Here is a 23354-nt window from a genome sequence, read left to right as displayed (position 1 = left end):
GCTGGGAGCAGGGCAAGGCTGCGGCCAGAGCAGGGGTTTATCCTGGTGGTTTTGAAAGGCAGCAAGGACAGAGGCAACTCCTCTTGCCTGCCCGGATCTTATGATTTGCTTTACCTTCTATTCTTTTATTCCCTTTCCTCCCCTTTCACCCTCACAAGTTCTTTTCTCAGCCATTTCAAAATATGCAGCCTCCCAAGGTTTACAGCTTCCCTACTGACTCCATTTTGCAGACCTTACTAAATAATTACAATCTGGTTGTCCTATCCTTTTTTACTTAAACATCAAAGGAAAACTGATACTCCCCATCCTCCCTTTGTAACTCTGCAATATTCTGCTTTTGCACATTACAGCTTGGTTTGGGGTACCACAGGGCATCACCTGCATATACAGGATTTTCATTTTCTTATCTCTGTCCTGAAGCCCTGTGCGGTATCTCCTTTGTGGTGCCACAGGTGAGCAGTAGCCACATACAGACCTCTGATAATTTTATATGCTTGCAAAATATCCATTTCCTTGGGGGGAACCCCAAACCTCTGTACCTGTTACTATGTCTCACCTGGCACCAAGAGTATATTCTATAGCTTTAAATGTTCCACAGTCATCCTTATTTTTAGCATCTTTCTCTCATGTATCATTATTAAGTATTTTACTTATGACTCCTGGCTTGCTATGTTATTTACAGATGGGCTGTGTTGAAGTTGGATCTGTTATTTAATTAAAACACTGATCAAATTATTATTTCCTTGAGTCAAAAAAAATACATCCACATTTGGGAATGTGAGGTTATTTCTGCTTTGTTCAGGAATTGGAAGGAAAAGTGACAATACTGAAAATTACAGCAGCAGTTTTTTAACCTTCCAATGAAATATAAGAACAGAATGATATTTTTAAAATTGCTTTCCTCTTAGTTGTTGTGATGAATCCGTGCAGTTGCTGGCTGGTTTTGATCAGAGACAAAGATGGAATCGTAAACTTTGCAATTGCTCATGTGGTTTGCTTTTTTTAAAATCAAATACACAAGTTTATAGTTGAAAAAAAGTAGCAATGGGGAAAAAATTTATAACTCTTAAAGTCAGCACAAAACACAAGATGGAGAATTTGGGGTTGGCAGTACACTGCATTTCTGAAACCTGTACCAGTTACTGCATTCCTTCTGTAATCAGGGTCACAAATATCCTTATGGGAAAAAAATCTAGGAAAAGGCAAAATACTGCTGGTAACCTTGAGATATTAAACGCAGATTTTCCTCACATATTTAAAAATATTAACAATACACTGCAAAAAGTAGAGGTATGCCATTAGGGAATAAACCTAAAATGGTAATGGGAGATGTGTGGGGCTGGGATCTATTTACAATTTTAAAAGCTTCATTTTCAACTGTAACTGCATCCCAATTCCAGTTCTCTACTGCAGTGAACAGAATATTAATATTCATTAGTGTAACTTTCTGAGGACGCTAATTACTGCCACAACTCGTTGCCTCTTCCTTAGATTTCTGTTCCATCCCACAGCATCAGTTTTAATTTGTGGTATGTTTTTCTCACATTATGTCTGAAATGGCAGGCACCAGACAAAGTAATTTCTAAAGCCTTTCTTCAGAGCTACCTGAAATTTAAGCTTTCAAATAATTGCCTCTATATTCATCAGTGAAGAAAATTAGTGGAATTTTTATTCTATCATTACCTAGAGCTGTTCCCAGTGGTGTTCCAAAGCAAGTTGCCCACCTTGAAAAAAAACAGCTTTAAAGCCCTGACCATTGCAAAAAAAGATGGAAGATTTCCCCTGTCCTCCTGCCTTTCTCTCAAATAATATCCCTTCTTTTTGAGGGTTCAGATGATGTAATGGGCAGGGTTTTTTCAGCTATTTGCTGAGTCATGTTTTTCCAAAATACTCAACTCAGCACTTCTTGTGAAACAGCACAAAGAGCTCGGCTTGAGGCTTGATGACTGTCCTGTGCCAGGATTGAACATTGTTACTCATCAATAGACTTGGGAGGCTTCCAACTTTTTTTTTTTTTTAATAATTGTGTTTTGCAGTAGTTGTTCAGTTTTTTTAGCATGAACTATAAGCTTCCTGTAGGTTCTCATTGATGTCACTGCTTCTCATACTCAGTTCCATTCCTTCAAAAGGCAGCTACATCCCACCAGAGCAAAGGGACAGCATTTCTCTTAAATAAAGGTTGGGCTATAATGAACAAATTAATTAACAAATTCTGTGTTTTAAATAACTATATCCAGAGATATATAATTTACATAGAGGAAATGCTGAAAAAATTAAATATAGATAAGTCTGCATTTTAAATCTATTAATTAAAGAAAACAAGAGTTTGTAATTATTCAAATGGTCTTTCTCTATTTGCCCTTTTCATCTGGTTTCCATTTTGTTGGTTGTGCTTGGTTGCAATTTCCATTTCCCTATGAAACGCTATGCACTTCTCTAAAAAGTGAATGCATCTATTTTTAAGCTTCTCTTGTGCACTGTTACCATCTCAGACTGTATCAGAACTGACAGCTTGATCAGACAGATAAAACTGGTGGTTTGAGATGTCAACATGCAGCCTGGGTTGGGTTCCTGTCTTGGTGCTGATATCCCTGTTGTTTGGAGCCTCAGAAATTTTGCCCTTGGTTTTAAATTTAAGCAGGAATTAATAACAGGATGCCTCTCCACTGAGAGACTGTCTCAGGAAGGAGATGTAAACTGAGGACACAAATATTTTGGAGCATTTTAGTCAAAATGAAGGATTTGTTGGCAGCTGGGACAAGAAGACACTTTGAGGACAATAACAAAGTTTGCTTGTGGTTTCCTTCTAGATTAAAAAATTTGTTGTCTTTGCCTGTTGATTCATGTATTTCCCATTACAAACAGTAGCATCAAATGGTTTGTTTGGGTGGATTAGTGGACAACGGCAAAAATTATTTGTACAGCAGTTCTGCAGCTTCCAGTGAGAGTCTGAAGGGGCAGAATGGCAGGATAGATGTGTGTGTGTTTATGTACAGATATCTAATTTTTAAATTTAGCTGTTAATACCATGTTGGTATTTTTGATTATCACCTTTTTAGAGATTTATAATTCCACAGTACACAAACTTCAAAATTGACTACAAGTTGAAAACACCCGTGAAGTGATTAATTATGTTTGCTTTATGTTTGCTTTATCTGACTGGCATTTGTGGCCAAACTTTGGCAACTCCAAACAAATAGGATTTGTGTATCTCCTGATACGCTAGTACAGTTCCCTCTCTGTCATCTTCCAGGAGGGAAATGTTAAAAGCAAACAACCCTCTGAACAAATTATGGTTTTCTGGATGGCTCTGTGTGTGGTTTATAAACATGTCTTACCGAAGGAGAATATTGGCGTGCTTTGGGTTTTTCCCAGGATCTGGCAAACTTTGCCAATTTACGTTTTTATTATGGTTTCATTCTGTTCTTTACATTAAATGTTGTGTATTCTTTCCTTTGGGACCTGGAGGAATCATCAGATGACTGGAGAACAAGAAAAGTTATTTCTGAAACACTGAGTTTTGTTTTCATGATTCAAGATGAGAAGTTTGGGGCTGGGGACAGAGAAGGGTTCACTTGTAATTCCTGTCATGTACGCATCCAGGTGCTGGACAATCCTAGCTTCCCTTTGGACTACGATATCAATGATCCTTGTTGGTCCCTTCCAACTCCAAATATTTTATTTTTCTGTGATTTATTTGCTACTTTTTCTGTATTTCATGGCCTTTACTTCTATTGCACAACATGAATTGTCCAAGGTGGAATAAACTGGTTTTGTTTCAGCAAGTTGGAATGTTTCATAAGGTCCGTTCACAGCAAGTACTTTGGTAACTGAATGTTATGGTATTTTTGTATTGTGGGAATTAGCAGAAAAGATCCTGTGAGTTAATAAGAATTGAACCTTTAGACAGTAATTCTGAATTCATAGGGATATGCTAGAGATCAGAAATGTGGTTTTGGAGGTCTAGGGGCTGTACAGCTACAACTGGAGTTGTTTTAGGAGGCACAAATATGTCCATAGTCTAGGTAGTGCCCTGGCAGGGGCAGCGACAAGAACTGTTAATGCAGGAGCTGGGTCCAAAACAAGGAGAGGGAAAAAATAGGAAAAGCCAAAGGAAAAGAACATGCTGGAGGCCTCAGATGCTAAGAGCTCGGTGTGTTTGGGAAGAGTCATCCAGAGGTCTTCCTACAGTGGAAAAATTAATACTGAAGCAATCCAGAACACCATTTTAAATAACATTGTGCTGTTTGCCTTTTTTCCCAACTTTTTCCATGGGATTGTCTGTATATCCCTTGTAGTTCGTACTGTGGGATTCAGCCTGGGTTTGGGAATGGACCCTCATCTTTTGATATGAGCTGAGGGTAACTCCATATTTAAATTCTGGGAATGGAAATCCTCCTTTTGTCTGTTGCTTTAATTTCCTTTTTCTTGAACTGTTTTTACTGAAGAGGCTTGAGGGCTCCTTCCTCAGATCCACCTGTGTGAAAGGCTGGGGAAGGTTGGTACTCCAGATCCAGGCTGCAGCAACCTTATCCCACAGCTTTTAGGACAAATCTCCTGCTCAGTACACAAGGAGAACTTTAAACATTCACCATGTTTGCACAGAGGAATGTTTGGGTCACTTTACTTCCTTCAAGCTTTAAATCACAAGAGAGCCAATTCCTTGGGAAACAGAAGAAGGAAAAAGAGAAAATTTTAGAATTAACTAATTTCCTTTCAGCTGGGCTTCTACCAAAACAAAACATATTGTTACCAGCAGTTTTGAAATTCAAATTATGAAATGCCTCCAGTTTGCATTGAAAGTGAGTGACTTGCACTGGCAGCTGCTGTTGGTATTATCAGTGCTGTTTCTGTTGTTGCAGTACCTAAGCAATGAAACAAATATTTATCCACACACATCATGCAACATTCCTGGGCAATGCAACTTTGGCCTTTTTAAACCAAATAAGGTGGAGCATAAGGAGATGTTTTTGCCTGGCAGCTGCCTGTGATTTCTCCTCCTGGATACACTAAAGAATTCTCCTTGCTGGCCTAAATTCTTTTCTGCTCACCAGTATACAGATATTTGAGTCAAAATCCAATTTGTTGTGAGAGATCTGGTCAAAAGTATAGGACAGTTTGCACACATGCAGTGCTACAGGTTTTCAGCGTTCCTTATTTTTGTTTCTGTTTTGGTTTTTGGGGGAGATTTTGCAGCTTTCCTATGGGAGTTGTTGAGTAGATCAAAGTTTGAGGATAGCTGACCAATTTTGCAAGTGTGTTATTTACCAGTGGATTGACAACTTTACACTCTCACATGTACAATAATTATAAACTGATGTATCTCTTCTTGCAGATGTTTGTGTATTGTCAAGAATATTTCTTGTGTCCCTCTTGTTCGTGCTAAGGGTGTGTTTGGTAATGTGAAATGTCCTGTTGTTGACAGCCAGATCTAAAGGGCTGTATTTGGGTATGACATGAAAAGAATTCAATGGGTTTAGAGCTTTCAAAGGCTTTTCAGCTGGAGCCGTTCCTGCTCTTGTTGATAGCAACAGGCACTTCAGCACTGCATGTTAATATTTCTGTTCACATAAGCAGCTGATAATTATAAATAACCAGACAAATAAAAGCTACTGGGTGGCAAATTTCTGTGGAGTCTGTCCAAAATGTAATGCTTTGTAGAACCATTGAAAGAGGATGGATGTCTTGTGGAAAAGATTTCAGTGTATCTACAGTATATGTTTTAGAATATAGATTTAGAGGTAAAGCTTCATTTTTTACCTAATGCAGGTATTAAACCTTTTCATAAAGCTCAGGAAGAATAACAGAAATACTGCAGAGGTGTTTGTGAAAGGAGGATGCACATGAACATACCTGTGTATGTTTAGGCAACAATCTGATGCTTCTGGAGGCTGGGTGAGTGATTATTGTACACATTCAGGAGGAGTTGTGCTATGGACTTGTCACTGCTATCAAATCCAGGTGGAGCTGAAACTGGAGCACAGCTTCATTTGAGTGCAAGTCCCCCAGGAGGTTTTTGGGTTGTTTTGTGCCAGCCCAGGTCCCTCCTCTGTGCCTGGTGTGCAGTGAAGGTCAGGGGACAGCACAGGCAGAGGGGACAGATTTTGGCAAACCCCCCTCTGCTGTGGGGGGGTTTGCTCCGAGTGATAGATCGACCTTTCAGTCAATTTATATCTCTTGGTGAGAAATGAAAATGGTATTTTGGATGTTCCAGGGGGTCTATGGACACACCTGTCTTTACTAGGTATGATAAATTTGCCCACATAGAAGCAAATAATTCTTCAGACCTTCAAGAAAGGTTTAAAAAACCACAGCAGATAATGATGAATATAAGCTGAGTACCTTGTCTAAAAACTTCTTTTAATCACACTTTTTTAAAAGTACATGTCTAACCTTGAGCTAATTTAGATGAAGTAGATGTTCTTCATTGTGCCATTTGGTTTATTTTTTAAATTAATCTGCCTACTTGGGAAAAAACTAACACAGCGTTAGAGCCAAGTCATTAACTAAATTCAGATGCTTTTATTTAGATGACATTTAAATTGTGCTGTCTGGATGAGCTTGATAATGTAAACTGTACAAAAGCAAGTTGGGCCACATTTGATAATCAACTTTTCTGTGGTATTGCAAATCCAAGTTGCTTTATGTAATTCTGGATCCTTTTATTAAGACATCAAAAAGGCTTAGAGAGAATCTTGCAGCAAATTTTGTACAGAAAAAAAAATAAAGATCTGTGAGGTATCTTGCTTCTCTTGTAATGGAAGAAAACACAAACTTGGCTTTATTTCTCTCCCAAAAATGTCTTTCCTGCAGTCTGCTTCCTTCAGATTATTGAAAATTTGGCTCACAATTCTTTCTTCCCCAATTCTTGATACTTCACGCTGCTATGCAATATGACATCTTTTTTCCTTCCATAATTTTTCATCTCTGTATTGTCCTTGGCTGCTCATCATCTCTTGCTAAATTAGACATCTCTGCTGGCTTCCACATGGTGCAGTTTGTAAAGTTTATCATCAAGAAACATTTAATTATACCTAGCTGCAGAGGGAGGGCAGGGGACTCACAATGCAATACAATACTGTGAAAACCAATAGGTCAGTAAAGCTGTGGAGGAAGAACAGAACTGCTGAGCTCTGCTGGTTTTCTGGGTATTTCCACCAAAACAAATGTCCTGGGGCAGGGTTGGCAGCTCTCCCACAACATCCCAGTGTGTTCCTGGGCCAATCCCTGTGCCAGGGGGTGGCTCCACAGCCAGCTCAGGGTTAAGAGAGTGTATTTGACAAGTTTAATAAAATCCCAAATAATTTTAAGCTAGAAAAATGTGAGGCTCAAAACGTTCATATACCAATGGAGATCTTTTACCTTGACAATTTTAAAGAGAAATATTGGGGAGAAGATTTGTGTCTTGCCCAGCATGAAAAAAGTAAAGAAAAAGCATCTGCAGCCTCTGTGTTCTCTGTTTATGATCTACCCCTTCCTGTTCTTCCTGAGGTTTCATGTTCATTTAATTCTATTTTTCCTCACAAAAATAAACCTCCAGTATGTATTTTATTTTATTTCCAGTCTGCTGTAATTAAGTTGCAGATAAACACATGGTTACCATATGACAAAGTGATATTGAAAGGAAATGAGACACGGAATTGTGTGTACTTGGGCCTTGGTTGTGCTGGGTTGGCTCTTCTGTAGACCTACAACCTAGATCCAATTAGAAAAACTCAAAAATTGTGGAAAATTACTGGTCACATTGTGAGCATAGTGACAAACTGAATCATGTGGAAACCTGGTTGAGTCAAGCACGAAAAATAATAATGTTATGGAAATATGGAAGGAGGAAAATAAGTGGCAATGGAAACAGAGCGGGGCCAAAAGAGAAAATCTGTAATCAGGGGAGGAGAAAAGGAAAGAAAGAAGAAAGCAGAGGGATTTTGCTGGCAATGAGCAAAGGCTTCAGGGCTGGTGGTCAGTGGTTTCAGGTACTTTGTGCAGAGCACCAACTGATCAACCAGAGGCAGCTGCAAGACTGAATCTTAGCAAAGAGATCAATGATTCAAGTCACAGATCTGGGCTGATAAAAAGGGCAGGTCTGAAGCCAGGTGGATGCAGAGCACTTTTTATCCAAGTGACCAACCAGCTGTGCCTGTGCTGCGGGAGGGAGCCAGGTGTGTCCTGAGCTTGGGAGAGATTCTGGTAAATGTTTGCAAATATTTGCCCTGTCCAGGGTGACATTCAGAGTGTTATTGACAGAATCCCAGAATGGCTGGGGTTGGAAGGGGCCTTTAAAGAACATATCATCCCACTATCCCAGGCTGCTCCAAGCCCCATCCAGCCTGGCCTTGGGTATTTCCAGGGATCCAGGGGCAGCCACAGCTTCTCTGGGCACCCTGTGCCAGGGCCTCACCACCCTCCCAGGGAATAAATAATTCCTTCCCAGTATCCCATCCATCCCTGGTTTCTGTCAGTGGCAAGCCATTCCCTGTTCTCCTGTCACTGCTTGCCATTGTCAGACTTTCTTACAGAACCTCAAATCTGCTCCCAATATTCTCCTTTCCTTTTCTGAAGTGAAACTTGCATGCTGGTTGTGTCATTTGTGATTTTAATTTTAAAGGCAGGGGACTGAGCCTGACTGCGCATGGGGAGTGAGCTGGGACTGCCACGGGGACAAAACCACTTTATCATTTTAGACAAAACCACTTCGTCCTTGTGCTCTTCTAAGCACCAGAGGTTTGGGTGATTGGCATCATAGGGATCACCAGCACGACTGGTTTGCTTGAGGAACTTTCCCTCAAGATGGGAGCTGTATTTATTCTGAGACTTAATTATGAGTGGTGAGGTTTCATAAATCATTTCTGAAAATACACTGTTTCTATGTGGTGTAATTTAACTGAAGAGTCAAAGTGCATTATTATCTCATCTTGGTCACAGTTCCTTTAGTTGCACAAGATGAGAAACTTCCACTTTCTAAATGTGCCTTTATTGCTTTAGTGGAATTAATTCACAGAATTACTGGTGTTATATCAGTGTTGGGATTTGAAGTCTTGGTGCTCCCAGCCATGTGCGATTTCAGTGGGTGACAATGTGGCCTTAGCTGAGCAAACCATACAGAAATCACCCAAATCACAGCCCAAGTGGAGCCTCCTGGGCAGATTTAGAAATTGCTTCTCCCTACAGAGGAGCTTTTGGTACCATAAGTCTTTATATACATCCTTCTTCCAAGAGAGCAAGTTCAGAATTAGCAGTGAAAGGGAGCTGTTGTTCCAGCTGGGAGCAGTTGTGTTTCCTTGCTAAGTGTGACAGAGGCAAATTTATCTGCTTTTATCTGACGTATCCCTTGCCAATTTTGCTTTACATTTGCAGCCACAGCTCTTAAGCTGAACACATTTATAACATTTTCCTTAGCAGAGATTTCTTGTGCAGAAATTGCAGGGCAGCTTTAAACAGCTGCAGAATAATATATTGTGTTGAGAAATAGCTGCAAAAGTGTATTCCCTGGGATGTCTCTGTGTGTGTGTAAAATCTGTCATGGGAGCAGGAGAAAGCTGTGCATTCCATCACCACGGTCCCTTTGTGGTTTGAGACTATTCCTGTTTGAGACAAAAGTTCCCATAAGATTTCCTGCTTGGACTCCTGAAGGAGCTGGAAAAACCATTTCCGTCTAGGATTAATAATAGCTTGGACTTTTGGTTTTGATCATAAGCTGACATTTAAAAGTCATCTGAGGAAAGATATTTCTTGATTGAAGTCAGGTTTTGCTTAATGCAGTTGTAGCTGATCCTTCCCATCTGCTGTCACGTCCTTGATGGGATCTCTTTCCCATGCCTTGGGTCTGGTTTACAAGATCCCTCAGGAGTTCCTGACTTTCCCAAGAGACTTTCCAGTGGCTCAGCTCATTCACTTACTCCAGTTTTATTGCTCAGCTTTTCTTTTCCTCAAGGAAAACTTGGAAAGTTGCTCAGCAGAGATGAGGTGGTAATGTGGTACCACAGAGTGTCTGGAATTGGGGATCTGTGCCTGGTTGTTCACTCACCTGCCAGATCCCCACATTTTAACCGTGGGATTCAGAACCTGTGTTTTCTGTGTGGAATACAAAAGGCAGACTGTGTGACTGCATTTCCCAGAGTTCATTCCTGGAACTGTCAGTGTTGAAGGCTGCTGTTTGATCCTGGGTGAGGTAGCCTTGCTGCCTGCCCCCGCGGGGTGTTGGTGGAAGGTGGGAATGGCAGCCACGATCCTCGCACGGATCTGGGCCGGGGCTGCCTCAAGCCACTGCCAAGGGCTTGGCTTCTAGCAAACAGGGATGTAGGTATTTGTGGTTTGGCTTTTTGCGTGTTTTGTGGATAGCTAAAATATGACCTTTCCCACTGCAAAGCTGGATTTTTATCCCAAATCCTGTGAACTTCACACAAGATTCTTCTCCCAGCATTCAGGTTGGTTGCCAGAGCCCTGGCAATGAGGGAAGGCACAGAATGGCCCTCGCTGTGTGCAGAACTCACTGGGGCTCCCTCTCCCAGGTACATGGCAGCTTTTCCACAGAAAATCCCACACTGGGATTTCCTTGAGTTGCCTCTGGCTTCCATAGAACATAAATACCGCCCCCAGCTTGGTGGGAACATGTCAGTGAGACAGCCCTGGGAGCATTTCAGTGTTTTGGAAAACAGTAACTCTTACCTGGTTCCTCTGATTCCCAAAGGTCTGCGTATGGGCAGATGAAGTGTGACTCGGTGTTTAGCTATGGGATACTCAGGATCCCTGGTGAATGAGACATGCACAAGCTGAGTTCCAGGTAGAAACTAATCCTGCATTTCCAGTATCTACAGTATGGAGCTAAAGGATCACTCCATCCTCCCAGGCCTCTGACACCAGGCAAGGAGAGGCTCATAATGAAAATCAGGCACGGGTTATTAAGGAGGAAAGCCTGGAAAACTCGTTTTGTTATCAGAGGGGCATAATTCCACAGGGAGTAAAGCTGGAATAGCATCCCTGCTCTGCTGGATGAGTGACCTTTGATCAGCCACACTTCTAACACTGTAACTGCCCTGCTCAGTGTCCTTCCGTCTGTGTTCCCGGGATAGATCATGGTTGTTATCCTCACAGTAAATACAGTGCTGGATAGAAATTAAAACGAGCAAATTCCATGTGTTTTATGTCATTTGGCATCCTGCACAGCCCCCCTTCAGTTTGTCAGAAATTCCTACACCAGAGCAAGGTCACATCTGGTAGCAATTTTGCTCCGCCAGATGAGGCATAGTCCTGTAAAACCAAACTCATTTTCTCCAGTGCTGCTTGAAGCTGAGCTCTCTTGCTCCTTTTCCATAAGACCTGCTGCTTGTACTGGGAGCTCTGTGGAATGATTCAGGCTGGGAGACTTTTCACACTTTATAAACTGCAAGGTTTAGAACACAGCTCTGTGTCCAGCACACAAGGCAGGACAAGCAGGGCACAGCCCTGGAGTCTGTGGCTCCATTCAGTTCCTTTTTCCAGCAGCATGTCCCTGCAGGATGCTGTTCCTTGGGGCTGGGCGTGCATCCCCTCATTCTCTGGGTAACCTGGCACCTGCAAGATCCATACAGAGTTAGGAGTTTTTCTACATGCTTTTAAAATAGCTCCGAAGTTCTGAGGCTTTTCACAAGACACGTGGAACACATCAGAGAGACTAACAAAGGAATGGAGCAACCATCAACCTTTGCACAGTGTAGTCACTGAAAATAATTCCCAGAAGCATGGAATTTTAATAGGAGCCAGTATTTTTATGTTTGGTCATGTTGCTGTTGTCCCATATTTCGCTAACATTGGTTGTTTTGGTCTCTCATTGCCTTAATTATTCTTTCAAAGTCTTGTGTGGAGCTTGGTGTCTATCTCAAATGAGTGCAGCTGTGGCATGTCATCCCTCACAGAGGCAGGGGGGTGGCATGGTGATGCATTATAAGGTGTTATTAAATCTAATTACCAAACTTAGTTAAAATAAAAATGTTCTTTCAAGGTTTCCTGGGTTTTACGTAAGGATCTCTAAAAAAACAGAAACCCACAGGTCAGAATTTCAGAGTGAGTGGAATCACTGTGACTGGGGAGCACTGGGTAGAAACCACCTTATCTGCTGTGATTTTTATGAACCAGTTGAACCTTTTTGTTCACAGGCCAAGTATCCTGACATTGTGACCCTTCCGGAAGGACTGCTGGGAGATTTTATAACTCTAAGGAACCCCAAAGTTGCTGGGTAAGCCAATAAATGTATTTTATTTCTGTATTTACACAGGTGAGGGAGTGCACAGGCAGGACAGCAGCCTTGTGCTCTGGGTTCCAGAGGTGCAGGGATCCCAGTCCCATCCCAGCAAAGCCCAGTTCCTGGGTGTCTTGCCATTAAAGAACAGAAAGAAAAAGGCATTTACCGTGCAATGGAAGCAAAGCATCTGTGGCTATACTTTTCCATTGTTTTAGAAGGAAATCAGTTAGATAAAGGAATTATTACCTATCAGTAATAGGGGATTTGTTTGGCTTCTCCATGAAAGATGTTTCATTTGGAATTTTCAGCAGGGCAAAAAAAATCCTTACAGTTAAATGTAAGATGATATAACTACCACTCTCAGGAATTCTGTAAGGGCCATGAAAAGTAACTATTTTATGACAGGATCAGACTGTTCCCTTGTTACACCTTGCTTTAACATGCTTTAATTGACATGGAAATAAGGCACGGCTCCCTTCATTATGTCTGTGTGTAGAACCAGCAAACAAACCCAAATAGATGCTGCTGCTTCATTCAGCCAAACTTGCCCTTTAAAATGAAATGCTTTAACTCAGGGGTGCAGGAATGAATTGTTCTATCTATCCCAGACAGGGAAGAATTTGCTTTATTTTACAATTTCTCCTCTAGTGCCAGGTGCCAATTCCATTACCCTCATTGCCTCTCAACCACAGTCATGAAATACAGGAAAATGAAAGTAATTTCATTGACTTGGTAGAAAACAGCCTGGCATAGGAATTTGTTTGCAAAATCCCAGAACAAGCTGTGCACAAATTCCCAAAGGATTTGTAAAACTGAAGTGGCAAAAGGCTGACAAATCACATTGGAAGGAAACTCTTAGTCTGTTTTGTTTTGTTTTTAATTAAAAGCAAAGAACTGCAGGAATGTAGGCCTTGGACAGATGTCTACCTGCCATGAGTCTAAAAAGGCCATGAATAGCGGGGTAGCCCAGCACATCACCATTTATGCAAACACTTCTGAAAGAAGTTTCCTGCTCTCAGCACCTGCTCCTGAGTGTAGATATTACCTGAGGGGTAGAGCCAGGGGACATTCAGTGCTCTCCTTTGCTTTCCTCTCACTTTTACTGCACTGTGGAAATCTGGATGTAGCCAAAACCTTTCCTTGTCACTGGACTGATGTGTTCCTAGTTCTTGAATCCAGAGATGGTTCGTTGGCATTACATGAGGTGAATTTTGTTGCAGAGCATGAGGTTGGGCCTCGTGACTACTGCACTTGCTGCTTTAAAGGAACCTCAAAGACAGCACCTGGTTAACGTGAACCGCCTTTCCTGTGCACCTGCTACAGGTTTGAATTGATGATTTTCTGGAAGATCCATCTTGATGAAGAAGGGATCGCTACACCTGTCCTGGACCTGCTGCCCAAAGTACCAGAGCAAGGTAACCTCAGTCCCTTCAGGAGCAGTTCCTGAGCTGCCAGGCCCTGGTTTTGGCCATGGAGCTCCCAGGGCCCAACCCAACAACCCCACCCCAATCCAGCAGCAGTGACACCTCACCTGTAATCTCCCAGGGCTCACAAAGCCTGTGTGCCTGCAGGCATCCTGCTTTACCCACCTGCCCTCAGCACTGCTGCAACTCTTGGGAAGTAACCAGCACTGCTGTGTTCCTCCTGCAGTTATGGAGCAGAGGATGGTGACTGTCAGCATCCCTGGGTGCTTCCGGAGCATGATCCGGCTCTTCGGGATCGAGGCGGCCATCGAGAACCTGATCAGAGTGCTGCGCTCAGAAAAATGAATCCCATTGTTACTCACACCAGGTAGCAATTTCAAAAGTAGTTTTAATTAAGATATTGTGTTACACGGTCTATAATTTTATTGAATATAAACATTAAGTTATTTTCCATTTAGAAACCATACTCATAAAACATGCTATCTGTACAATTATGGCACGTTATATATAAATCGTCATGACATGAAAATAAATACAGCCATTTAAATACAAAAATGCCAAATAAAATAGTTACATGTACAGAGGGATTTCATTATAAATTTATCTTTCTGAATCATCAATGTACCAGAGTGATTTATCTTCTTAACATTTTCTAGATACTTGGAAATTGTTACAAGATCATGCACTGTCAAAATCAAGTCCATAAAAATCCATTTCATTTCACAGCTCTGTAAAAGTACAGTGATTTTAAAATGACAAGAGAACAGTAAGAGACTCCTAGAACAAAGAGTTAAACAGCTTTCTCATTAAATTAGGGTGGAAGAAGACAATTTGAAGATTTCAAAGACATACAATGCTAAAAAACCCAAAGGTAACTGTATGAAGTAACTTTGTTCCACAATGTGAGTGTTGAGACAGCATTAATGTAACCCAGAGAGGCCCATGACACCCCTGGGAACAGGTGAGTGAGTCACCTCCTGCCCACTGCAGCACATTTGCATTTCTGACTTCCAAGAGGAAATCCTGGTAACAGATGACCAAAGCATCACCTTTCATACATTCATCCCTGAAGAAACAAAACAGATCAGACCAAGGTCTTGCCTCTCCCTTTACGTCCATCAGATGTGCCATGAGCCCATCTGGAGTTTTCAGGACCCCGTCTGGAGTTTTCTGGAGCCCATCAGTGTTTCCAGGAGTTCCTGCTCTGTACTAGCACTGCACCCCAACCAAACGGATGTGACTGGAAGTCAGGTACTTGTCAGGTGGGGAGGAACAGTTCCTGGAACCAAGAGCCCAAACGCACCAGTTCTGGGCTCTCATGAGCCCTCCTTTCCAAGGCCAGGGCTGCTGCAGCCCCTGGCAATACAACCACCCACCCCGTGCAGCAATGGGGAAAGAGGTGGAGAAATTTGAACTAAAGCACCAGTTTGCTTCTAACCTCATAAATGTAATAACTATTTGATCACTGAAATGGTCTCCCACTGTTCTGGTAGGGTAGAAAAAACTGACAGACTGGGCCCTGGTTTCTGCCAGACTCGACAGCTGAACACCAGAGACTGGGTTCTGATGAATGGCAACTCTATCTTGTTAGATAAGGCAGGCTCATTTCAAGTTTGGACTCCAGTACACAGGCAGAATTCATTCCTGCTTCTCCACTGACATGGAACTGGTTGAGCTAGTTTTGTGTAACCTTTAATTCAGTTCATCTTTAGCTCCCTCCTCCTTGCCTGAAAATGAAACTGTTTGCTCAGCACAGACACTGCTGTGTGCATATGAAACGTGTGTAAAGTTACAGCATAAAACCCTGGAAATTTCCCAGCTCTGCAGGGCCCTTCCTTCCTCCTCTTTCTAATAGCTGGAGGGTTTCTGGATTTTAAGTAGTTGTGTCCCTGCAGGTATTCTTTGTCAGCTGCCAGCTCATTGCAGTGTTGTAGTCTCCCATCTCAGGCCCTGCCCCAGAAGGGCTCCTGGCACTGGATGCCAGCACAGGTCTCTGGCACAGGGGCAGTGGTGGCTCTGTGTTTCACATTTCTTGAATTGTACCAAGGTACAGGGGCATCCTAGTTTTGAATTTCAGGTAAAGTGGAACAATTCAAATGTTATACTGAGGTCCCAATATGAATCTGTTTTTAGGAGTTAAGCTCCATGACCCTAAACACCATTACTGGCAAGCAAAGGCTGTATCCAGGTAAGAGGTGTTCATCTCTGCACCACTCAGGGGGTGCAATCCTTGAGGGAAAAGGAGCTGTAGCTTTTCTCATCGTACCCTCAGGTTTGGACATTCCCAGTTCCAGCTCAGAACCTTCCCCAAGGATGATTTTACTGCAGCACCTCCCCGGCCTTCAGCTGCACAGAGCACTGCTCATGTGCACTGACAAGCTCACCCTGGCATGACAGTGACCCACTGCAGCTGCAGGGAAGAAAATGGGATTCTGTCACCTTTCTCCTGTGTCATTTAAAGCAAAAGAGCCTGAAAGCAGCTGCTCATGCTAGGCAGTGTGTGGGGCATCAGTGTAATAATGCCAGCATTTGACACAATCTGAAAGAACTGAAATTATCTGTAAAACTCACAACATATTATTCTTACAGTTCAATTTAAATTAGGCAAGAGGAAGCTGTGGTTTCACCTCCAATAGCAGCATATAAGGTACAGAGACAGTAAAAACCAGCATGGCAGGTGAGTTAAGCCCAACTATCATGTAAAACTCAAGGTTGCTTACCTTAACCCTTTGCACTGTGCTTCAGAAGCTTTAGGTAGATACAAAGTGATCACACAACTTCTGGAGGCAGCCTGGTGTTTCTAGTCCATGTGTTCAGTACTTAAATGTTCTGCAGTGCCAGGGCACTTCCACAGATCAGCCACTGCATGGTTGTCTTTTCAGTGGATTAATGCCAAAGTGTTGTGTAGGTTTTGCCAGAGCATTTCCTCCTTTAGTAAGGATGAGGGAGACTCAAAGCACAGGCTCCAAGGCAATTCTTTTGTTAGTAATTACGCTTTATATGTTAGTGCAATACTTCAGGAAACCTTTAATTCTGTGCTATTTCAATTCTAAGGAAGTAGACTTTTTGTATTAATTTGATATGTCCTCTAGTTCCAAGGTATGGCACATTACCTGTTCTGTCACATTAAATACATTCATTAATGTTATCTAGCAAACGTGTGGCTTAATGCTATCCCAGGTCTCTGAGAAGGCATTACCCATTAGAAATCATTTCATAAAGCAAAAACATCCACAGCTGAAAAATGCACTGAACACAAAAGAAAAGGAAAAAAAAATCACCATAACTGTATTCCAATAATCTTTCACTTTCTCATGTGTATGAATAAAAATAACCTTAAGGGAATGGTTACACTTTATGAAGAACTAACGTGCAGTCTTCATTCTCCTTGAAGAGGTTGGACATGACTGGGTCATCTTTGGCCTGTACATTCTTCAGGTAATAGTTGACGATTTCACCATCAAGTTTGTACTGGTGAGGGATGCTTTCATAGGGCTTCAGGTCCAGGTCCAGCACAGAAACAGAGAAAGTGAATCTGGATTTGGATGTCAGTACCACAGGTCTTTGCTCAGAGCTGGAAAATAAAACCACATTGCACATCTGAATCACTAAAACCAGTATTTTTAATTTATGTGTCCCTATACAGAAGTGACTCTAATGTTTATCTTAGAACTTCTGTGGGAGCCCAAGAAAATAAACTGCAGCTAATGTGGCACTTAGGAAAGTACAGCTCCAGCTTTACCATTCCTGATGGGACCTTGTTGGCATCTCTTCCTTTCATTTTCCTTTCAGCTTCCATGCAGCTGAAGTCAAGCATTACTCTCACTTATTATATTTAGTAAATCTAACCTGTTTCTAGGTGGTGCATACAAACAACAGCCTTATTAACCAGCAAAGGCAGAAAAGGGACTGCAACTCCTACTTAGGTTGAAGGTAATAAAAAATTTAGTGTGCTGTCCAAGCATGCCAAGGGATGGAGGAGTTCTGAAGTCAGCCATTGCACAAGTCATGTCTGTCACTAACACTGCACTGGAGAACTGCAGGACAAATGCATTCTCTAAAAATAAAAGGGCTCCAGTGAAGCAAAGCCCCCTGCAGAAGAACAGATTAGCACTGCTGACACAAGCCAAAAGGGATCATACTGTGGCAAAGCCTCCTTCCTGACAGCCAAAGCTGTCACCTCTTGATTATTGCCTCGGTTTTATTCTAACTAGGCCACTAAAAGCAACTCAGCTTGAAAAAAATCTCTCCTATGAGAACACCAAGGCACAAAAATTGTACCTAGTTAAAACCATCCAGAACTACTATGAACAGTCAATTCAGAGTTTAAGAAGGGAATAAATACAGAACTTTGATCCTTTTGATCAACTTCAGAAAAAGACAAAACTCTTCAGAAAGAGACATTGGTCATAAATGTTTTAAATCAGAACTATATTAAAATGCTCACAGACAAATATTTGGACACACTACCCAGCCTACACTTTTTTAAAGTGATTGAACTGCCTGAACAGTACAAACATCCCAATTTCTAAACAACTGGACCCATTCCAAAGCAGGTACGGGCAGCTCTTACCATTCATCTTGCAGGCAGGTGGAAAGGGCAATCATGATGGAGCAGTCTTTAGCAGTCATTGCTATTCTGTACTGCTGCACCTGTACAAGAGAAAATAACACACATTTTCTCTTAGATGGGTGTTTACCTGAGTAAAGCATCCTGCTCCATACAAAAAACCAGCACTGCACTCCCTGTATTGGTATGTTGGTAGGTTAAGAGCTGGAAATTCTCTCTGTAACAGAAGGCTGGTAGGAGCAGGTGCATTTGCAGCATTCTAACAATCATCTTTATTTCCTACAAATCACATTCCTAAAGGCCGAACAGCACCAGCTTCCTCAGTCTAGAAAGCAAATAAACAGTTTTATTTTTCTCTTGGGAACTGGTGCTACAAGCTTGTTTTTAACTGCTTCTGCTATAAAGATGCACCCTAACACAATGAAGAACTTTGTGCAGACCCCAACAAGGCAGCTGTGCTGCCTTCATCCCTTATGCAGCCTTTTTAGTGAGACAGACCAAATTAACACTGACAGACCAAACAACCTCAAGAAGTTGATCAGTACCTTTGTTAATGCAAACGCCACTGTCCCGTCATCTTCCAGGGAAAGGTCCAGCAGCTTCTCGTAAAATGCTTCATTGTAAGGTCCATCTATCTGTAATGTACTTCTAAATAAATGTTAAAAGAAGATTTACAGACAGCCAAAATGATGTGCTGGTTTTCAGAGTGATCTTTCCTTGGCGGCCCAGACACTCAGATTAGAACAATCCAACAACAACACTGATAAACATGTCCAAGTATTAACCCCTGCCAACCAACAGCACTGTTAACAGCCCCTGTTATTCTCAGATCACTCAAGATTTGCGGCTGCTTAGGATCTGGGTTGTGGAGGGGTTTATTAACATGAATCATCCTTAATCCATTGCCATTTCTGTATCGCTGCAAAACTATGGCGTTTTTGCAAAAAAATGGGTGTTTCAAATTTGCAGCAGTCTGCAGGAGCTCCAGAAGCCTTGCTGAAGATACATATATAAGAAAAATACCATTATACATTGATATCGATTTTTCTTTGTCTATTATATTATTTTGTACATAAGAAGTATAAACTGGGGGCAAAGGCATATCTGACAGAGCCCTACTCCAACACCATGTGCTAATGGGGGGTGTCCTTTCCCCTTTGAACAGCTGAGCCCCTGCTGAGAAGCTGAGCCCTCCCAGGGGGTTTGTCCCACACAAACCCCCACAGATCACAGAGCACATTTTCCAGAGCTCTGTTTCCTGTGTAACTGCACAAGCAGCAGCTCCTGAGTGAAGCCAGAGTGCCCTCGTGTGAGCACAGGAAAGGAACAGCACCCCAGAGGAGACTGCTTGGAGCAACTATTACACTAATAAGCCTTATTTGAGGAAAAAAACACAGCAGCTTGCATTCATCATAGCAGAACATCATCATCCCTGCAGACACTGCCATCTCTGCAGGAGAAACCACCCATTTCACTGTACCTTTCTGCAAATACACAACCACCAGTACTAAGAGAGCATTTTCCTCTTTTAGCCTGTTGTGAACTTTCCATAATCATTATTTAAAAATTCAGGCCAAAGTGACCAACATCAGCTGGAAGTTCATTTAGAAATATAGATTATGCAGTGCCATGAAGGAAGGTTGCGTGTGCACAGAGCCAATCCTGCCTGAAGCCCTGGTTACTCAGGACTGGAAAAAAAAGCCATCAAGTCTTACCTCTCTTCAGGAAATTCCTCCAAGTACTGTTCAACTCTGCTGTACAAAGGATAGAGTCCTTCAATATCCAGCATGTCAAGCATCTGAGCTTGAAGGGTTTTATAAAGGAGACAACCCCTCGGTAAACCAGAGCTTTCTAATTTATGTTTACCTAGAAGAAAACGCATTTTAAAATAAGGCAGACACAAGTCTTAGCTTCAATTTGCCACTACATGTGCTTGTTGAAGAGTCCAAATACTTTTAGTCCAATCACAGGTAGGGGGAAACCTCAAAACACTTCAGTTTCCAAACAAAACTGCAAGGTGCAGGTACTGACCTGCACATTTAAACAGCTCATCTTGAATTGCTGAATAAAACACCTGCTATTCAACTCTACAAACTACCTAAAAAAAACCAAACACCAAAGCACACCCACATCTATTGCAGTCTACTCATTTTGACTCCACAAGAGAAATTTCTCATCTGAATTTGAAGCCACCACAAATTCACTTTTAACAGTATCAAACTGCTGTTTTCTTCCATTTTTTTCTCTACCACATCCTGAATTTATTTTTACCCCGTCATTAGATACAGTGCTGTAAGTGCTCACTACGTCACATTGTATTAACAATAATTATCTGGCGGCTACACAGCTCAGAACTCTTCTTCTAAATACCACCAGAACCTCCTGTTTCCATTCTTATATTAGTATTTATAACCAAGAGACAAAGATCTGAATTGGTACATCAGCCAAGGCTCTGAGAAACCTGCTCTGGTAGAAAGTGTTCCTGCCCCGGCAGGAGGCTGGATTAGGTGCCCTGTTAAGATCCCTTCCAGCCCACACCATTCTGTGATTCCATGAACACTAAATTATGGACAGTTTTTATAATATCATCCCTTACCATTTCTTACTAGCTCCTTATTAAAAGCACTTGCTTCACAGTAGCTTCTCCCTTGTGAAATGGGAACTGTCTTCATGTCACCTGCCCTGCAGGTGTCGGTGCTACTCAACAGCGCCGTGGTAATCACGTGAATTAATTCCTTAACAATTGTCCTTGTGCAGTGGGGGCCACTGACTAGCCCATTGGAAGGGAAAAAGAAAGGTTTTAAGTGACGAGCGAGTTCATTCCAGTCAGAGACACAGTCCTGGTCATCCTTACAGCCATAAATTAGTTCCCCATTCTGCAGCAAGGAGAAAAAGAAGCCTTTAAGCACAGCAGGAAGTCAAGTTATTCACACTGAGCTACTCAAGAGCATCAGGTTTAATATTTCAAGCACAGAAGAATTTACCTTAACAATCTGCATACAGACACACAACATTCCCAATCTCTTAAAGTTTTGTCCTCTTAAGTCTAATCAGAACCTGCAGGTAGCAACTTCTGAATGAAAACCAAAACCACTGTTTAAAACAAATTTACTTTCCCAACTTAAAGACCTGTAAGGAATCAGAACAATGCAGGTGAATGATACTTGGCACATTTTCCTATCACTTCTTTCTGAAAAACGTCAGGAGTGAAAAAGCACTGTGTGAAACAGCCTTCTTATACCAGCCCAGACTGGCAAAGGGAAGGCTGTGAAAGGGGACAGGTGTGATAGCTACCTGTACTAGTACAAAAAGAGGGCAGAATTTACTATTACTTATTTCAAATATTAAATCAATAATAAATCAAATTATAAATTATTTGTAATACAATGGTAACATTTTATTAAATAATAATAAATCAAAATTCCAATATTATTTCCTATATTAAATCAACTATGTGAACTATTACTTAAACTTCTATGAGAAGTTGATTTAATATTGGAAATAAATGGAAAGAATCTTGTTTCTTAGAATTAATCTGAAGATCTCCACCAATCATCAGTTACTGCTTTATGCTTTTCCTACATGAGTGTCATGGGATGCCACTTTTCCTTTCTCAGTAAGGCCTGCTGTGCCTTGGGCCTGTCTCAGTGCTCCAACAGGAACATGCCAAGTTCTCCATTTTCTTCTTACTGAAGTAGCACAAAGTTTTAAAACTTTGGTTACCTTGTGAGTCCTTTTCTATTAATTGTTCCTCAGTGAGCCATTTCCACTAAAGGAAATGGCCCTAAGGCTGCCAGAGCTTCAGGAGCATTTGGAAAATGCTCTCAGCCACAGGGTGGGGTTGTTGGGGTGTCCTGTGCAGGGCCAGGAGTTGGACTTTGACAATCTCCATGGGCCCTTCTAACTCAGGATATTCTGAGTCTGTGAATTCTGGGAAATTATTATTTCTGTCTTCACCTGAAATGTAACTAAGAACTTTCCTATTTCCTTCTCTTGATGGAGTCCAGCAGTGATGGTCTGATTAGGTAGGTTTGAGGGAAGATCTTAACTGTTTAGATGATCAAGTCAAATTTGTTTAAAATCCAAAGCAAAAAAAGCAAGCAGAGATTTAACTGTTTACCTTAAATATTTTCAAGTTGTTCTGTGCCTCCTGTAATAAGCTCTTCAAAGCAAAGTGCATTCTTTGTTTATTTCTAGGGAAAACAAAATATATAACATAAAAAATAAAGCCAAGAATGTTTTATCACAGCCTTTGGATGTTCACACCTGGCGTAAGCACATGCACCAAGCACATTACTCACACTGAGGTCATTGCAAAGGCAAAGTGAATTTCTAATCTGAATACACTAAATAGCTCTTGGGTGCAATGATATGCTGCAAAAGGCAGCTCTGATTGCTGAGATAGGTGTAAAGGGGGAGATAGCACCAGAAATAATCACTGTAAAGGTGCAGACAAGCCAGCATTGATCATAATAGCTCAGTGAAAGGAAAAGTAATCCAAGCAAGAAATCTGTAATGCCGATTTTTTTTTTTTTTTTTTGAGGGTGGGGAGTGGCAAAACTACAGAATCCTTACCCTGAGAAGAGATCCAGTGGGCAATATTTACTTGGTCGCTTCCATTTTCCATTGGCTACCTGTGGAAAAGCCAGAGCACTGCTGTTAGCCACTCCACCTGCAACAGCTGCTCTCTCATTTTAGCAGCCAGGTGTGTGGCTGACATCCTGCCTTCAGAGGTCAGGACATTTAAACCACTTGGAACACAAAATTCATGACCACCATGGGTGTTCCCTGTCATTTTTAACTCAAGTCACTCAAACTGCATTCACAAGGGAAAAAGGTCACATGAAATCCCAGGGAGTCACAGTCACACCATTCCCTGAACTTCATGCCTGTTACGTGCTGTTTCTTGTAAGTCACAGAATGCTTGGTGAGCTGATGTGGGAAGGAAGTTTCACATCAGAGTTGACCCAATCCCAGCGTTCATAGTCCCCAAAGGCTGATACTGAATTTGTTTGCTTCCAGCTTCCCACAGAAAATGTTCCATCTCTCACTAAACATATTCACACCCAGCAACTCAGCTGTGTATCCTCCTACCAGCTTTAGTCATACTGGAGATTTGAACAAGTTTCAACAGGAAAGCAAG

General features: G+C 41.7%; 2 protein-coding genes across 2 annotated transcripts in view; one reads left to right on the top strand and one right to left on the bottom strand.

Annotated features, from left to right (window-relative positions):
* The window catches only part of CENPP (centromere protein P), a 112002-nt gene extending 97776 nt beyond the window's left edge, over positions 1 to 14226 (top strand). The window contains exons 7-9 of the mRNA XM_066326909.1: positions 12132 to 12211; positions 13541 to 13632; positions 13868 to 14226. Coding sequence (XP_066183006.1) covers positions 12132 to 12211; positions 13541 to 13632; positions 13868 to 13986 — 291 coding nt within the window. The 3' untranslated portion in view covers positions 13987 to 14226. The remainder of the gene's footprint in view (positions 1 to 12131; positions 12212 to 13540; positions 13633 to 13867) is intronic.
* IPPK (inositol-pentakisphosphate 2-kinase) overlaps positions 14012 to 23354 on the bottom strand; it is a 29566-nt gene continuing 20223 nt past the window's right edge. The window contains exons 7-13 of the mRNA XM_066326907.1: positions 22787 to 22845; positions 22332 to 22404; positions 20808 to 21087; positions 19927 to 20077; positions 18757 to 18859; positions 18215 to 18294; positions 14012 to 17215 (exon numbers count right to left, since the gene is read on the bottom strand). Of these exons, the coding sequence (XP_066183004.1) occupies positions 16990 to 17215; positions 18215 to 18294; positions 18757 to 18859; positions 19927 to 20077; positions 20808 to 21087; positions 22332 to 22404; positions 22787 to 22845 (972 nt within the window). The 3' untranslated portion in view covers positions 14012 to 16989. The remainder of the gene's footprint in view (positions 17216 to 18214; positions 18295 to 18756; positions 18860 to 19926; positions 20078 to 20807; positions 21088 to 22331; positions 22405 to 22786; positions 22846 to 23354) is intronic.

This window comes from Sylvia atricapilla, chromosome 11, assembly GCF_009819655.1.
Source record: "Sylvia atricapilla isolate bSylAtr1 chromosome 11, bSylAtr1.pri, whole genome shotgun sequence".
Classification (NCBI taxonomy): Eukaryota; Metazoa; Chordata; class Aves; order Passeriformes; family Sylviidae; genus Sylvia; species Sylvia atricapilla.
The sequence above is the reverse complement of the archived record's forward strand: the minus strand, read 5'-3'. Positions and strand labels throughout refer to the sequence as shown.